General features: G+C 42.9%; 1 protein-coding gene across 1 annotated transcript in view; it reads left to right on the forward strand.

The window, feature by feature from the left end:
• acaca (acetyl-CoA carboxylase alpha) overlaps positions 1-19,245 on the forward strand; it is a 97,973-nt gene that overhangs the window by 61,148 nt on the left and 17,580 nt on the right. The window contains exons 44-52 of the mRNA XM_080014421.1: positions 4,876-5,019; positions 5,108-5,228; positions 6,226-6,322; positions 9,954-10,050; positions 10,149-10,284; positions 11,269-11,446; positions 11,549-11,661; positions 12,849-13,003; positions 13,612-13,782. Coding sequence (XP_079870547.1) covers positions 4,876-5,019; positions 5,108-5,228; positions 6,226-6,322; positions 9,954-10,050; positions 10,149-10,284; positions 11,269-11,446; positions 11,549-11,661; positions 12,849-13,003; positions 13,612-13,782 — 1,212 coding nt within the window. The remainder of the gene's footprint in view (positions 1-4,875; positions 5,020-5,107; positions 5,229-6,225; positions 6,323-9,953; positions 10,051-10,148; positions 10,285-11,268; positions 11,447-11,548; positions 11,662-12,848; positions 13,004-13,611; positions 13,783-19,245) is intronic.

The following is a 19,245-nucleotide window of genomic DNA, read 5'->3' on the forward strand; positions in this document are numbered from 1 at the left end:
CGTATGCTCTGCTAGTGACTGAAAATTAAAAAAAAAAAGGAAGAGTAAATTATTCATCACTATTATTATTTGCAGGACAATTAGTCAACTAATATTTCATGATCATGACAGCCCTAGTGGTTATCACTTAACATGCATAATACCCAAAGTCATTCATAAAGCAGATGAGTGCAAAGGCACATATCTTATTACTTCATTGTGATCTGGATTTTTTCCTGTGACCGCGTGCAATGGTCTCGTCGTACAGCTGCGCTCTAATATGGAATTTGCATTTCATGTATTAGTTGATTGTTCTATTCAACTGAAGACAGACAGAGATTTAGAGAGATTAATTTCTGCATGTGCAGAAAGTTTTTTTTGCATTCAGGAAGATCTGTTACTAAAAAGACAGAAGATTAAAACACCACCACCAACACACCTCCTGGTTGCTAACACCGCGTCAGTGTGATGTCTAAATCAAAGCACAGACTTTATAACGGAGTGCACAGCATCAGCGGATGTTGGTTCCAGTCTGTCGCGTCAGCCCTCCCCCTCACGCACCTGCCCGCCACTCAAAGTTGAATAATTAAAAGAGAGCCATGAAGTTGTTATTTGCATAGAAATAGCATGACATGCCCGAGGCTGCGGCTTGAGACACTCATATCATTTGTCCCTAATCAAAATGAAAGTTTTGCTGTGCAGTGTGTGTGTGCGTGTGCGTGTGTGTGTGTGTGTTGCCAGCAGGCTCCTCTTGTCTCGCTCACCTCCATTTCTCCTCCTTGTCAGTCCATTAACATGACTCCTCTCCAAATTATGTGACTAATTGCGACTGGAAAAAAACATGAGAATGGATCAACTATGACATATTCATTTGATGCTCTTTTTCTTGTTAGTTTTTTGGGTTTTTTTTCCGAAGCTCCGCTGCCTTTTAAACCAACTCACTCCTTGGGGTCCATTCGCGAGACAAGCATCTTGGCAATGACCAATCGTTGCCTGGTGTCCACCACCTATGGAGAACAGCATATAACATACTCTTGGTGTCTTAAAATGTCAACAATTTTACAAATAGTAGGCCTTAAAAGTCAATAAATAGTCTTATATTTGAATTCATGAGGTCTTGATTTCCACATAAATTATTCATCTTTACATATATCGAGGAATAAAATGTTTGTTATAAACCCATAACCTACCACTGAACCTAATGCTGACCTCCAAACTTACCTGCTACCCTTACCTGATGTTGTTGAACTAAACTCACTTTATACTTGGCTTCTTACTTACCTGTAGAGATAAATCCAAGAAAATCCTCGTACTTACCTGTCTAAAGTTCTGTTGTAAAAAAAAAAAAAAGAAAGTATAGTGTTCCAGTTCTTAATCTCTTACCTTGCTATCTGAGCTATAGGAATCTGTAAACATATTGATAACAGTTCATAGAATCATCCAGTTCATAACCTGGACTTATTCTAACTTATTCGCACCTCTGCCCTGTACCAGAAATATAGTACTTACCTTTATCCTTGCATGCAATACTTTATGGAATAAGAGAGATGACTTGACAAAAACAAAATTCATCCTTAATGTCAGTAAGTAAATGATGGCCAAGGAGCTCCTGTTCACTTTAAAAAAAAATTATTAATTAAATTGCCCCCATTATCCCCATCACCTGTTCCTGTCTGGTTGAGAAAAGAGAGGTGGGCTAGGAGAAGTGTTTTATGGGTCCCGGCTCAAAGGAGAAGCTTGGACACTTCAGTGTTTTTACATTTTTTTGTCCTCCATTGGACACAAGGCATGCGTGCGTGTGTGTGCGTGCGTGCGTGCGTGCGTGCGTGTGCACGCGCCTTCTATGTCAATAGTGTGTGTGTGAACAGAGAGAAAGCTCAGGTGTTAATTTACTCAGCCTGTTATAACCAAGCCGAAGTGCTGCCAAGCTCCTGTGAGGGATGTGACTGACGGATCCCCAGCTGCCGATCAACAGTATTGACGAGGCACTTCGCCATGTTACCGGTACACCCGGCCCCCACCACCCCCACCACCACCCTTTCCTGAGTGAATCTCTGTCTCGCATTGGCGAACAATGGGCCACAGTTAAGCTGTGGAGGAGCCTTGTCAGGACTCGAACACCTCCGTCCATATGCATCCAGATCGTGTCTCTGGTGACCACTCGACATCTGATTCTGCTTCCGCTTCCCTTCTCAAAATGTAAATGGCCACACTGATTTCTTTGGCTCTTAAATTTAGTTTTACAAATATAAGGCCTTTTTAAAAGTAGTTTAGTAACCTTCAATTTGGATTTGTGAGCTTCTTTTCTCTTCTTTTGGGCATTTCTTTGGATCCTTAATGCGTTTATCATGCTGTGGCAGATGAGGGTGTGGTTAAGCCGGGATCTGCGGGATACCGTACGGGCTTCAGGATCACGATCTGGTCCGCAGGCTCTTGGATCCTGTACCACGCGATCCTCACTGCAAGACAAACAACACATAAGAAAACTCTCCCAGCTGACTCCGATGAATCAGCGGCAGCGGGTTGATCAGCTGAGTCAGAACAACTGCGTCGGTGCGGGACGATGCCCGCGCTGTTATCCGCAGACCCCGGTTTCACCACGCCCCCTCATATGCCACACATCCCACACCCTCAGGCTTCTTACCAGGTCCTTGAGGTGCTTGAATTTGATCCTCAGAAATGTAAGTACTGGAATACCTTGAAAATGGCCCTTTTGTGCTGAGGTGCTTGAATAGACCTTGAACCTGTCCATATTCTCTGGTTTTGTTAAATAAAATGTTTCAAGAATTGCTTTTACGACATAGATTATGCCAGGGAAATGTAAATTGAATCCAGCATGGTTGAAAATAGACACTTAGCATAGTCTTTACCTGTCTTTCCCCTTTTCACCTCGGCAATTTTGGTTTAAAAAAAAAATTTGGGTTTTCTGTTTTTTTTATATTTTATTTTGTTAGTACCTCTTCATCACTGCATTAGTTCTTTGTTTGGAGAGCCAAATTGATTCTAGTCTTACCGGTATCATCAGGGGAAAACAACAGCAGATTCTTCCCCCAAATGGAAATGAAATAATCTAAAACAGGCCTGCCCAAAGTCCGGCCCCCGGGCCAAATCCGGCCCGTGTCTAAATTTCCACCGGCCCGTAGCATCTGTCATAAAATCAATAATATGTGGCCCGCCAGCACGTACAAAAAAAGCAATTTTATTTTTCACCAGAGGATGGCAGTAGACTTGTGGCCGCACTCTCGCCGGGTGACCCCTGTGTGAACTTTTACCACTGTGGTATATTCTTAGCCCATTTCTAAAATGCCAACTGGAACTAAAAAAAGGAAAGTTGACAACGAGGGCCGCCATTTCCAGGACAAGTGGAAATCTGAGTATTTTTTCACTGACGTGCAAAACAACTGCGTATGCTTAATTTGTCAAGAGACTGTGGCTGTTTTCAAGGAATATTAAGCGGCACTATCAGACGAAACATGCTAACTACGATAAGCTAACGGCAAACATCTCCTCTCTGGCTGAGGAGTTTAAACAGCATTTCAGGGATTTTGCAGCTATTGAAAGGGAGATCACACTTTTTTCCGTGGATCCTTATGACGCTCCAGCCCACCTGCAGCTGTAGCTCATTGAGCTGCAGTGTGACGCGGAATGTCACAGTCAACACCAGCAACTCCCTCTTATAAACTTTTACCGCCGGCTGGACAAAGACAGCTTCCAAGAGATTCAAACATTTGCGAAGAAAATGCTGAGCTCGTTTGGCTCGACATACTTGTGCGAGAAGACGTTCTCGGTGATGAACATTAACAAGAACAGCGTGAGGACATGACTCTCAGGACAATGACTCTCACCTGCAAGACATCTTGCGCATCAAAACCACTGTTTTTGAACCAGACCTGCCCTGTTTACCTGCAGTATCACCCTTCAAATTAATGTAGTACTATACTTCATTTGCATTTAATTTATTATTATTTTAACCTTTATCTATCCTGATAAGGCAAATGACAACAGTTTCTCATTTGCAATGTCAATCTAGCTGCAGACAGCAGAGTAAAACAAAGCAAAATAAAAGCAAATACAAATAAACACGTATACAACAAACTGTACAAAGTGATATAGTTACATATTTACATGTTAATTTACAATGGTAATTGTTCAAAGAATGACAGGCTGAATGGTCGGCCCCCATACATTTTCACCTCACCAAATCTAGCCCTCTTTGCAAAAAGTTTGGACACCCCTGATCCAAAAGCTTACTTATGCCAATTTTTTCCAATTTGCGGGAAGGATCACCGTCCCAACGACACCATGCCTGGAGGCGCAGAAATGGTTTTTTTTGCTCTTTTTCCAATCCTGTTTGTGACCCCAAATATGGGGTGGAAAAAATCACCTTGAAGAAGAGGTTCTTTAATTTAAGATCCTTTATTATAAAAAGATCTGAGTTTGTCTCTGCAGAGGACAAGATTGGTTAAATACACAGATACATTCTCTTCTTTAGTATCTAGTCGTGGAGTGTGCAGAATATTCCAACAATTTGTCTGATTAAATAGTACTGTCTACCAGACTGACTTATCTCTTTGGGAGTGGCATTAAGCAAGAAAGCTACGCTCAAACCACTATTTCAATAACAACAACAACAATGTGTTGCGCAATTGATTTTCTGAGCAATGAGATTAATTGTTTTCTGTGAAGACCTTGAAAATTAAGAAATTGTGCTTATGAAATTAACTAAAGGTTCTTGACTTAAATTTTTGTAATACCATAAACCCTAACAACAGTATTTGCACTTTCCTAGTATGATCCGATAACCCAAGATGCATTCAATGTCTGGTCTCAGAAGGATGTCATTTGATTTGTTCTTGACAAATTTGTTTCCAAGTTTAAAGTTTCTCTTGACTGTAGGTGTTGGGCAGAGAGGTGTACACCTCCAATAACCAGCTGGGAGGGATCCAGATTATGCATAACAACGGCGTGACCCACACCACGGTCTGCGACGACTTTGAAGGAGTCTTCACGCTGCTGCAGTGGCTCTCCTACATGCCCATGGTACAGCTCCCAAGGGCTCCAACACCTTGCACTTAATGAAATGGGACACTTAATTGATTCATCAAACATTTTATTTTCCCCCCTTCAGTGTAGGTCCAGTCCAGTGCCTATCCTCAATGCCAAGGACCCCATAGATCGACTGGTGGAGTTTGTGCCCACCAAGGCCCCCTACGATCCCCGCTGGATGCTGGCAGGACGGCCCAGCCAGAGTATGTGCCCTATGCATTTGGAAACTAAACAAAAAAAAATTCTGCTGAAATGAAATACCACCAAGTCACAAATTAATTGAAATATTTCATTTCTGTATTGGAACTAATTTGTTCCGTGCACATATGCAAAATTTGTAGCGATTTATATTATTTATAAATATTATTTGGAAAATGTCAATATAACAATATAGTGAATAGTAAAAACAATATATAGTATGTGAGCCGTCCCATCAATATCGGATTGAATCAAACCGTGAAATCCTGCCCAACTTTTAATCAACCTTTATAATCTATCTCGTTGCATGTGTTTGTCTTATTTCATCCTCCGCTTTCGTCCCCATGAAACCAAGACATCAGCGCTTGTTGAGAAACAAGCCTTCATATTTGTTTTTTGTTGCTTTTGGGTCGTTTACAGGTCAGTGTTGCAGCGTTATCTTTTCAGGCAGAAATCCACAGGATCAACAGTCATTCGGGGCTAATTCATGACTCGGGAAAGGCCATTAGAGGAAGCAGGTCCCTTATTCCCATCCAGATAGCCAGAGTAAAACATCGTGCTGCCCTGGCCGAAATCAAGATAGCTCTGGAATTGATGCCGTGTGTTTTACACGGCAGGTCAGGAACAAGCAGATTCCATGTCAACATAATTACAAGTTTGGGCGGCCAGAGCGATTGCGGATGGTGCGGGGCGGTGTCTCCGGCACTGATGAGTGGAGGCTTAATTGAACGGTAACCACATCGGAGGGGATAGTTCCTCACAGTCGGCAGGCAACGAAAGAGCTGAGCAAGCTTCTCCATTCAGTCATCCATCAAAAAACACACACGCACACAAGAACACATGCTCAGCTGGCACAGAGATGACATCGTGTTGTATTAAGGAAAGGAATTAACTGAAAAGGAAAAACTACCCAGAAGTATTGACGCTAAATTATGTGTGTTTTGTTTTTCTTTCCCCGGCTTCTCGTCCCTGTCCTCCTTCCTTCTCTCTCTCCGTCTGCAGCGCCTAAAGGGTCTTGGCAGAGCGGCTTCTTCGACCACGGCTCCTTCATGGAGATCATGCAGCCCTGGGCCCAGAGCGTGGTGGTTGGCAGAGCCAGGTAGCAACTGCAGCCAAACCTCCTCTGACACACATTAGTACCAAAAAGATCCTACTCAGAATCAGCAGTGAGTCTCAATTTTCGAACAGACAGTAAAGTAAAGGTAGGAAAAAGTTAAGATAAAATATCACGTTATTAATCCTCATGTGCAGCAGCATTTGACAGAACTATGCAAGTCAAAAAACATTATTGGGCCGTTACTCAAGGTTCTGCAGCTCCGATCAGAGCAATCTTTTTCTCCAAACAAAGCAAGTTAAAGCTGTAGATGTTTTCTATAATTTACTCACCATGAAAGAATCCTGCCATTGTTCTCACGGTCCGGTGGCAAATGCCCCACAGCCCTGCACGGTCCATGAGCCAGATTTTTTTTAAATATTCAAATTCAATTAAAATTTCGTTCTTGCAGCCCTAATGATAATACTACTACTACTGGTAACAATTATAAGAATATAGTACTAATCGTTCTACTACTACTACAACTAATATGTGGCAGTTCCGCCTGCCACACGCCATGGCGTTTTCAGGGCTCTCCGGCACAGACGATGGACACACCAGCTTATTGTAGCGGGGGGGCTAGGTGGAACAAGTCCGGAGCAGATGGCCAGCATGTCATGACAAGGGCTGGTTAGACAAATCAACGAGCAACAGGTATACAGCCACACTGATCCTGGGTCCCAATTTCCTAGACCCAGGTCAGATATGGCTGCTCAAACACCACCATCCCCGCACCATATAATAGTACTACGACTACTTATAGTACTACTACTACTAATACAAATAATAGTGATAAAAATAATATTAGTAATTGTAAGAATGATATAACAGGCAGGTTCTGGCGAGGAGGTTAGCAGAGCAATGAGCCATTATTTAAAGCAAAGATATACATATTGATCAAAAAGATATACATATTGATCAATCTATCAAGTTCTCTATATATCTCTATATATTTCTGTATATATCATACACACACACTGACCAGCCACAACATTAAAACCACTGACTGGTGAAGTGGATAAGGTCTTGTGGGGTGTTCCCGGTATGCAGTGGTTAGTACCTACCAAAAGTGGTCCAAGGAAAGACAACTGGTGAACCTGCGACAGAGTCATGGGCGGCCATGGGCTCATTGATGTGCGTGGGGAGTGAAGTCTAGCCCATCTGCTCTCATCCCACAGAAGAGCTTCAAATTGCTGAAAGGTTAATGCTGGCTATGATGGAAATGTGTCATAACACACAGTGCATCTCAGCTTGCTGCGTATGGGGCTGCGTAGCTGCAGACCAGTCAGAGTGCCCATGCTGACCCATGTCCACCTCCGAAAGCACTTACAATGGGCACGTGAGTGTCAGAACTGGACAATGGAGTAATGGAAGAAGGTGGCCTGGTCTGATGAATCACATTTTCTTCTATCTACAACATGTTGATTACTGGGGTTAGGGTCTGATCAGATCGAGCATCTGAGGGATGTACTGGAACAACAAGCCTGATCCATGGGGGGCCCCAGCTTGCAACTTATAGGTGCCAACGTCTTGGTGCCCGAAACCACCTTCAGCGGTCTTGTGGAGTCCATGCCTCGATGTGTAAGAGCTGTTTTGGTGGCACGAGGGTGAGCTAGCTATGTATGTTTGCACATTCAGCCACCCATGGCTCTCATACAGACATTAATTACATTACATTAAGTTTTGTGCTGAGGCCGTCACAACAAAAAAATCTTTCTGCACCTTTCCAACCAGAAACTCTGCATGACCAGCGAGGTCCGGCAGTTGCTTAAAGCTCGTCACGCAGCATTCAAGTTCAGAAACTGCGAGGCCTACAGCACAGCCAGAACTAACCTCAAAAAGCATCAGAATGGCTAAACATAACTACACCCTACGAATAGAGGACCACTTTCACAACAACTCAGATTCCCAGCACATGTGGGGAATGCCTTGCCACATGTCTAAGTCTATCACAGATTCCAAAAGCTCCAACACCTGTGCCACTGTCGCTAATGCCTTCCTCCCAGACAAGCAAAATCTTCAAAGATTTCTACACACATTTCGATAAGGACAATACTGACTGCCATCAAAACCCCCACCGATCCAGGAAACCAGCTGCTCACTATCAGCTGGCTGAGATCTTCACCACAATATTTAACATCCAACCTGTCCCAGTCCACAATCCCCACATGCTTCAAGACCACCTATCATCCCTGTCCCCAAGAAATCATCCCCCACATGTCTAAATGACTGCCGACCCATTGCACTCACCCCCATTGGCATGACGTGCTTAGAGAGACTCGTTCTGGCCCACATCAAAGTCACTATACCCCCCCACACTCGACCCTCATCAGACTTACCATCCCAAACAGTCTACAGAGGACGCAAATGCCACTGCCCTGCACTTTTCCCTGGCCCACCTGGAAGACAAAAAAACATACATCCAGATGCTGTTCATAGATTACAGCTCTGCCTTTAAAACCCTCATTCCCTCCAAGCTAACCACCAAACTCCTTTCCCTTGGACTTAACCCCTACCTCTGTAACTGGACCCTGGACTTCCTGACCAACAGACCTTAGTCTGTTAGGTTAGGTAACCTCACCTCCTCCACCTTGACTGTGTTCTGAGCCCCCTCTTTTACCCACGACTGCTTGCCAATTTACCACTCAAACTCAATAGTAAAGTTCAGGTACGACACCACAGTTGTTGGCCAAATCACCAACAATGACAAGGTGGCTTACAGGGAGGAGATTCTGCACCTCACATCATAGTGCAGTGCGCCTCCAACAATGTAATCCGCAATGTGCAGGAGACGAAGGAGCTGATTGTGCACTTCAGGAGGTCCAAAAGCTGCAGCTGCTCCCCCATATATATCAACTGGGTGGAAGTGGCTCATGTCTCCAGCTTCATTTCTTGGAGTACACATCAGCAAGGACGTCTCCTGGACATCAAACACCCGCTTCCTTTTTGAGGAGGCCCAACAACGCCTGCACTTCTTGAGGAGGCTGAGGGGCACTGCCTATCTCTCAAAATACTCTCCAACTATACCGCTGCACCACTGAGAGCATCCTGACCAGCTGCATCCAGAATGCCCTGCAGCGGGTCATCAAGGCGGTCCAGCATATCACTGGTACTCAGCTGGTTCCCAGCCATAAAAGACATTTATCAAAAACACTGTCTGCACAGAGGTCTCAGCATCAGCAGAGATCCTACCCACACCAACCAAGGCCTGTTTTCCCCCCTGCCATCTGGGAGGTGTTTACAGCGTCTTCCCCCAAGCTGTTACCCATCTGAACCTGGCTATGCGCTGAACTCTACGACTTACAACCACCTACAACAGATATATATTACTCATTCAATGCATGTTTGTAAATATGTTGATATTATTTGTTTTTATCTGCATTTATCTGCTTATTTTTATGCTATGTTTGACCCTATATGCCCCTTGCACCCTTTTGTGATTCCGCAACACTCTTTTCATTTACCTACGTGCCTGCACATTGTGTCAATGACAATAAAATTGAATTGAATTAAAGATACATTTTGGACCAGGTTTCTGCTTTGGCAATAGCAAAATTTTATCAAACTTCAGTGGCTTTCAAACATAGTGGATATGAATGACGGTAATTCATCGACGATTACTCTCCTCTTCTCACAGGCTGGGTGGGATACCCACTGGAGTGGTTGCTGTGGAAACCAGATCAGTGGAGCTGTCCATCCCAGCGGATCCGGCCAATCTGGACTCTGAGGCCAAGGTAAGGATCGCCCACAATGAATATATGCAATTGTGTTGACAATTGCATATACACACACACACACACAGTGTCTGAATTTGATTTACTGGTTCTTCCAGATCATCCAGCAGGCAGGGCAGGTGTGGTTCCCAGACTCAGCCTTCAAGACGGCCCAGGCCATCAACGACCTAAACCATGAGGGCTTGCCTCTCATCGTGTTTGCCAACTGGAGGGGCTTCTCCGGAGGAATGAAAGGTACGTGGAGGGTTCCCGCCCATCCTGGAAAACCTGGATTTTATAATGATATTTTTTCCCAGTCATGAAAAAGTTATGGAATGTGACGAAATTCCCAACATTTCCTGTGAGTGGTCCTGGGAAAAGTTGTAATTCAATGTGGAACAAAATTCTGTTTTTGCAATAAGATACATTTTTTAAAAGGTACAATAGACAACTTGTCAACTTTTCTGGCTACTCTCCAAAGCAATAAACAACCGTAAGAATCCCAATTTGTACGAGAAACCCCAATCTCAGTGCTATCACTAAGGTAGAGTAAAACATGCAGTAGTATTAGTATGTAGGTTGTTTACTTAATGATCCAGTAGAAGGAATGCCAACTGAAAGTCGGTTAGGAACACTCTGAAGTCTCAGTACTCTCGCCAGCAAGTGAATGGCAGTCCCAGCTTCACTCTTGTTTTAGCTGTTTCTATCACTCTCGCTCTTCGCCTTCTTTGCCTCCTTGAAACTCTCTTGAGTTTCCGCTGCCACTTGGGTTGTTCCACCGTCCGCAGTTCTCCGCTACTTGTTGCACAATGGTTGATACACTGCCTGTGACGCACCGCTGTAAATCCATCCATAATTTTCCCAGGAGTTCGTGCCCTGTGGCAGTCCGAATGCATAGCAATATGGAGGCTTATAGAAACCTATCTAAACGCTGATGGTGTCATTATTCTATAGCCATTACACTGTGCAGTCAGCAGTAACTTCATATTGATAATTAAAAACAGAAGAGTTGTCTATTTCCCCTTTAATTCATATTTTTTTTATCAAATTTTTGTAATTTATTTTTTATATATTATTTATATTTATGAAATTTTTATCATAACATTCTTCATGATCATATTCATAAAAAATATAAATGTAATCAAAAATGTCCTGGAAAAGTCCTGGAAGCATTGAATATATACATCTGTATTTTTTGACTTTCAGAATTTATATTATTTATGTTATATATTTCCTCAGACATGTACGACCAGGTTTTGAAGTTCGGTGCCTACATCGTGGATGGCCTGCGGAACTACCAGCAGCCAGTGCTGGTTTACATCCCCCCGCAGGCGGAGCTCCGGGGAGGCTCCTGGGTGGTGATCGACCCCACCATCAACCCGCGGCACATGGAGATGTACGCCGACAAGGACAGCAGGTGAGTCTGCCGGAAAAAAACCTCAACGAAGGAGACTTAAACAATCCGCTGCGCGGTTCGATTCAGCTGATGATCACGTCTCCTTCTTTTACTTCTCTGCAGAGGTGGAGTGCTGGAGCCCGAGGGGACAGTGGAGATCAAGTTCAGGAGGAAAGACCTGGTGAAGACCATGAGGAGGGTGGACCCGGTCTACATAGGGCTGGCAGAAAGACTGGGTGTGTGTGTCTGTGTGTCTCTGTGTGTGTCTGTGTGCATTTAAGTGAAAGTAAATAAGTACTTGCTCTTCAATTTACTTGAAGTTTTCTTATCTTGTCCTACTTTATCTTATCTGAAAAGTGAATGTCAATCCCGGCAGCATGAGATTAATCAGTCCCCGCAAACCCCCACACTCCTCTTCTTATCGATTTTCCCTCTGGTCTCTTTGGTGCTGTATGGGCTTGTGGGGGGGCTCTGGCTTCGTCGGGGGGGTGTACCGATTGCAATTGACAGGAATCAGTCCGTGCTGACAGCTGCCTGGGGTCTGGGGTGCAGCAACTAAGAACGTCGGTGAGAACCAATTTGGAGTCCATGCGGAACCCATTGATAGTCAGTGGTCAATGGTGATGGGACGACGAGCCCAGATCCCTCAAAACTGAGCCACACATCATACCGGGCTTCTAGACTGGGGGTTCTCAACTCTGAGGCTGAGACCCTGCAGTGGGTCACTCGATGTCCTGGAGCTGAATATTGATATTTGATTTGATTTTATTGAAATTTTAAAGAAGATTTGGGTAAATAATATGGCTTCAATACAAAGGCTCTTGAGTTGATTTGATATCGATTCAATCTGATGTTGATGAGATAACTCACGTTAAGATTCTATGTCTATATATATTGACATTTTATACATAATGACAACTGCAGCAGACTTTTCAATATACAATCTGATGGCGTTTAGAATTTTTTTTCACAGAACAAATCCCTGATACAGGAATTAAATTGTTTAATTCCTTTGCGACCGATGTGGTATTTATTTTAAGCGGAAATTGTTTTCATTATTTCAAAACAAGGGATCGATATTAGGATTTTCAATATATATGTATATTTTTTTTAACCCAGCCCAGTTAAATAGCTTTGAAATATATCATTGGTTATATATAATACATTTGGAGCTGCCTCCATGCTCTATGATATGATAAAAGCAGCCAATGTGATACTTAAATTCACATTAAACAGTTTTGGGGTCAAAGGAGATCCCTTGTTCTATGGCTTTCCCATGGACCAGAAATAAAGAGGGAGAGAGAAAGTTTAGCAAGCTAATGCCAAATTCTAATACTAATACAATAGCCTAATGGATAATTTGTTGTCTTGGTGGAGGATGTGTTTAAACCTTTCGCCCCCCTCCGCTGGCCGTTCCCCTCAGGTACACCGGAGCTGAACCCTGCAGACCGCAAGGAGCTAGAGACCAAGTTAAAGGAGCGCGAGGAGTTCCTGCTGCCTATCTACCACCAGGTGGCCGTGCAGTTCGCCGACCTGCACGACACGCCGGGCCGCATGCAGGAGAAGGGCGTGATCACGGTGAGATCCACTCACTCAGTCTGCTCCGATGGTCACATCTGTTGTACAGATCTTTGTTGTGAAGATCTTTGTTGTAAATGCAGAAGTGTTCCAGACATATGGATCAAATTATCTCCAGTTGACCCGCTCCGTTCCCTGTTCCATCCACAGCTCCATCCCTTCCCCATCCCCTGATCCGTCCCCTCCTCCATCCCCTGCTCCATCACCCTAGTAGAACAGAGAGACCTTAGGCAGCCCTATCCCAACCATACAGGCCCAGTCTACAGTATCCCTCTCTCTCTGTTCTCTTTCTCTCTCGGTCATTCAAATTATTCTGAGTTCTGTAAATCACAATCCTGTTCAAGTCTCGGTGCAATCCTGAACTGCATGTCTCTAATCTACGTCTACGTCTTTAATAAATCTGTGTTACATAAAAAATGATTGATCTATTTTAGATTGTATATTTACACATTTAATTACAAGCATGTTTTTCTATTATGTAACCTTTCCTCTAGCGGTTTGAAATGTTTTTTTAATTCAACAACCCTCAAAGTACTTTTCATTTTTGATGTAAAGACTTTTTTTTTTGTTTGTTTTTGTTTTGTTGTCGTCCCTCTGGCGTGTTGCAGGACATCCTGGACTGGCAGACATCGCGCCAGTTCTTCTACTGGCGTCTGCGGCGCCTCCTGCTGGAGGACACAGTGAAGAAGAAGATCCAGATCGCTAACAGTGAGCTGACGGACGGACAGATCCAGGCCATGTTGCGGCGCTGGTTCGTGGAGGCCGAGGGCACTGTTAAGGTGAGGACCACTGGACCTCTGTTTGATTGATGGATGGATGGATGGATAAGTACTTTATTCATCAATATCGATGTTACAGTAGCAGTCTCAAAACAAATAGCCAACAGTAATAAAAGATGTAGAAAATAGAAAATTGGCAGTATTACACTAAGCCTTCGAAAATACACAGTAAAGGTTTTCTCCATCAAAAATGTATTTTCTGATAAAAGTAGGGAATTGTACTGTAAATATATCAAATTGGTAATGGTCTCTATATAATATGAATGGTTTTATTACGCAATAAATCTTTTTGTTTCCTTTTGCTCCTTTTGTTCTTATTTAACATCCTATTTTCACTTATGAGCATTTTCATCGCTGTATACAGTATGCCTTCAATGATGGTTAGAAGTATTGCCAAGCTAGAATATAAGAAAATAATCAAAATAAAATTAAATAAGACTTTATCCAGGAAAGGTTCTCAGTCCATGTACTTCCTGTTTACAGAACACAGATATTCTATTTTAAAACAAAACGAGTGCTGTTAAAAAAAAATCTCAACAATTCATTTTTGAAGTATGGTGTGTGTGTGTGTGTGTGTGTGTGTGTGTGTGTGTGTGTGTGTGTGTGTGTGTGTGTGTGTGTGTGTGTGTGTGTGTGTGTGTGTGTGTGTGTGTGTGTGTGTGTGTGTGTGTGTGTGTGTGTGTGTACTGTATATAGGTATGTATTTGTGGATGTACTGTATATACTGTATATATGTATGTGTATATACTGTATATATACACGTGTGTACTGTATATATGTATGTGTATATACTGCATATATACACATGTATATGTGTATATATGTGTGTGTGTGTGTGTGCATGCACGCGCGATAAAAGAAGATTTTATCCAGTTAAGGTTTCTGTCCATGGATTTTCTGTCCTTTTGTTCAAGGCGAGCCAGATTTCAAACGACGCATAGTTACTGAATCATATTGCTTAAACGGAGATGAACCCATAGATAGGTGTGTGTGTGTGTGTGTGTGTGTGTGTGTGTGTGTGTGTGTGTGTGTGTGTGTGTTTATATATATATATATATATATATATATATATATACACACACACACACACACACAGTGGGGCAAAAAAGTATTTAGTCAGCCACCAATTGTGCAAGTTCTCGCACTTAAAAAGATGAGAGGGGCCTGTTATTGTTATCATAGGTATACCTCAACTATGAGAGACAAAATTAGAAAAAAAAATCCAGGAAATCACATTGTAGGATTTTAGATGAATTAATTGGTAAATTCCTCGGTAAAATAAGTATTTGGTCACCTTCAAACAAGCAAGATTTCTGGCTTTCACAGACCTGTAAATTTTTCTCACATTGTCTGATTTTTAAAGAATTTATTTGCAAATTATGGTGGAAAATAAGTATTTGGTCAATAACAAAAGTTCATCTCAATACTTTGTTATATACCCTTTGTTTGCAATGACAGAGGTCAAACGTGTTCTGTAAGTCTTCACAAGGTTTTCACACACTGTTGCTGGTATTTTGGCCCATTCCTCCATGCAGATCTCCTCTAGAGCAGTGATGTTTTGGGGCTGTCGCTGGGCAACACGGACTTCCAACTCCCTCCAAAGATTTTCTATGGGGTTGAGATCTGGAGACTGGCTAGGCCACTCCAGGACCTTGAAATGCTTCTTACGAAGCCACTCCTTCGTTGCACGGGGGGTGTGTTTGGGATCATTGTCATGCTGAAAGACCCAGCCACGTTTCATCTTCAATGCCCTTGCTGATGGAAGGAGGTTTTCACTCAAAACCTCACGATACATGGCCCCATTCATTCTTTCCTTTACACGGATCAGTCGTCCTGGTCCCTTTGCAGAAAAACAGCCCCAATGCATGATGTACATGATGTTTCCACCCCCATGCTTCACAGTAGGTATGGTGTTCTTTGGATGCAACTCAGCTTTCTTTCTCCTCCAAAAACGACAAGTTGAGTTTTTACCAAAAAGTTATATTTTGGTTTCATCTGACCATACGACATTCCCCCAATCCTCTTCTGGATCATCCAAATGCTCTCTAGCAAACTTCGACGGGCCTGGACATGCACTAGCTTAAGCAGGGGGACAGGTCTGGCACTGCAGGATTTGAGTCCCTGGCGGCGTAGTGTGTTACTGATGGTAGCCTTTGTTACTTTGGTCCCAGCTCTCTGCAGGTCATTCACTAGGTCCCCCCGTGTGGTTCTGGGATGTTTGCTCACCGTTCTTGTGATCATTTTGACCCCACAGGGTGAGATCTTGCGTGGAGCCCCAGATCGAGGGAGATTATCAGTGGTCTTGTATGTCTTCCATTTTCTAATAATTGCTCCCACAGTTGATTTATTCACAACAAGCTGCTGACCTATTGCAGATTCAGTCTTCCCACCCTGGTGCAGGTCTACAATTTTGTTTCTGGTGTCCTTTGACAGCTCTTTGGTCTTGGCCATAGTGGAGTTGGGAGTGTGACTGTTTGAGGTTGTGGACAGGTGTGTTTTATACTGATAACGAGTTCAAACAGGTGCCATTAATACAGGTAACGAGTGGAGGACAGAGGAGCCTCTTAAAGAAAAATTTACAGGTCTGTGAAAGCCAGAAATCTTGCTTGTTTGAAGGTGACCAAATACTTATTTTACCGAGGAATTTACCAATTAATTCATCTAAAATCCTACAATGTGATTTCCTGGATTGTTTCCCCACATTCTGTCTCTCATAGTCGAAGTGTACCTATGATGAAAATTACAGGCCCCTCTCATCTTTTTAAGTGGGAGAACTTGCACAATTGGTGGCTGACTAAATACTTTTTTGCCCCACTGTATATATATGTATGTGCGCGTGTGTGTGTTGTGTGTGTGTATATACTGTATATGTATGTGTATATACTGTATATTTATGTGTATATACTGTAGATATGCATGTGTATATAGGTATGTATTTGTGGATGTACTGTATATACTGTATATATGTATGTGTATACTGTATATATGCATGTATATATATGTGTGTGTGCGTGCACGCGCGATAAAATAAGAGTTTATCCATAAAGTTCTCAGTCCATGGATTTTCTGTTCTTTTGTTCAAGGCGAGCCAAATTTCAAACGACGCATTGTTACTGAATCATATTGCTTAAACGGAGATGAACCTAAAGATAGATATATGTTTGTGTGTGTATATATATATATATGTGCGCGTGTATGTATGTGTGTATGTTTAAATATGTCTATGTATGTATATGTGTGTATATATGTGTATGTATATATGTATATGTATACATGTGTATGTGTATTGTTGGGATCTAGAAAACAGATCCCTCCCAGGTTGGTTGATGTGTGGAGCTTCCTCAATAAGACTGAGACGGGTGTGAGGCAAAATGGTCGTTGATGGGTTGGAGCGTCAATCAGAAGACGTAGACGAATTTAGGAGTTGGTCAAATTTATTGTCAGGGCGATATATCTGCAGGGTCAGTTCGATAAGTCTCGACGACGAAGACACCAACCAAAAAGACAATGACAACATAGACGACAACCTTTATAAAGTCTCCCCTAAGCAAGCCGTCACGAAAGCATATATGGATCACAAAGAACTATGTACGTGCAAAAGAGCATGAGCGTCCTGCACGCAACAGGAAATGTACTGGAAACAATGTGTGCGACTGGTCACAAAGAACTGTTTCTTCCAACCAGAGGTGCCATTTTACAACAAGCGCCATATTATTTCTAACAGGCACCATTTTATAACAAACGCCATATATTATTTCTAACAATCCCCCTTTTGACCTCATCAAACATGAGGTCACTCTAAAACAGTCACCAAACATTAAACTTCTTTCCAGATAACATTTAAAATAAACAAAAAATTCATGACAGTGCATGGCACCATGAGTGATTGGCAGGGAAAACCCCATTTGTCTTAGTGGGAAAACCTGCCATCATCCGTATTATTGAACGTGCAGATGGCATTCACTCACCACCTGGACCGTTTACAATAACAAAATCTCAAACAAACAGCACAGACTGCACAGGCATAAATATTGTGAGTGACAATTTACCACTCAGTATCCTCAATTTCTCTGAATAAATCCGCGCATACTTCGGTTCGGTCCCGGTCGTAAAATGTGACATGGGGCGGGTCGGGAGGAACGAGGTAGGGGGCCAGTAGAGAAATCCAGGGTTTCCACTGGGCGCCACACGCGGAGCATCCGCCTTGCATCGGACGCCCCGGAGGTCCCCCTCTCATACCTCACTGTCCCCATGGTCGAGCCCCATAGCCCCGCCCCTGGCCCCACCCACGCCCTTGAGGCCCTAGAGGGTAGGGGCCCTGTTCCTCCCATAGTGGGATCGGGTATAAATCAGGAGTGGCTGGACCCGGTGGGCAGGCCTGCATTTGCTTGGCAGCCCCCGCCTTCTTTTTATCGGTTCCATCACGTCGGGCCTTTCCTAGTTCTAATTTTAGTAGTTGCAGCTGCAGGTCCTCGACCGCGGAGGCCTCACGGTGTTTGTGTCGTTTATGGGCATCGTTACACGCGAGTTGTATACCGTGAGATTGCCATTCTTTTTTCCGCAAGCTTTTTACGATTTTGTGATCTTTTTTCGCTCGCGCCAAATCAATCATCAACTGCTTGCTTATACACAGTGTAAAATGCCTCGCACAATGCTTTTATTTCGGTCTCTTTATCATGGAATTCTCTTTTAGGTCTTTCCTTCGGGACTGAGTCCTCCCAAATATAGTCCCCTTTTTACTTCCCATTTTTCTCCGAATGTTTCCATGGTCATATTTTACAAACTTACTGATCAAATGTACAAATGTCCTTAAAAAAGGCTCATATATGTTTTTCAAATGTATAGACGTCCGGTAAACGGCTCATATATTTTTATCGATCAAATTTATAAACGTCCTATAAAAGGCCGATATATTTTTTATCAGTCCGTAAACAGGCTCATATATAATTGTATTACTAGAGGGGCAAGAAATGTTTTTCACCCCATATGTATTAACTGCCACAAGTTTTAAAATTTATACACGTGATCAACAGACAATTTATGGTCCCAATTCCCTATTTGAGGACCTAGCCGGCAAACTTCTACAGATTCTTAGGGAAAACTGCGGCCGACTACTGGGGGTTCTATCCCAGTCCCACAAATAGTTTTAATACATGTCCATCTATTTCACCACCACCCCACTGTTATCCCACACAGACTTTTCCTTTTATTCCTCGGATGATTTATTCAATAGAAATAATCGCTCAAGGAGTTTCGAGAAAAGGACCCTCCTCACAATATTGGACATAAACATATACACACAAAATCTCAAACACACACAAAATCTCAAACACACAATCTCAAACACACACGCCGGCCACCTAAATCACGTAAATTGGGTCTTTGACCCCTAAATGTTTGGCTTATTTTCTAAAAATCTTGCCGGGAAATGGTCGGCTTACCTAACTATGACAGGACTGTCAT

Source organism: Zeus faber (assembly GCF_960531495.2).
Source record: "Zeus faber genome assembly, chromosome: 14".
Classification (NCBI taxonomy): Eukaryota; Metazoa; Chordata; class Actinopteri; order Zeiformes; family Zeidae; genus Zeus; species Zeus faber.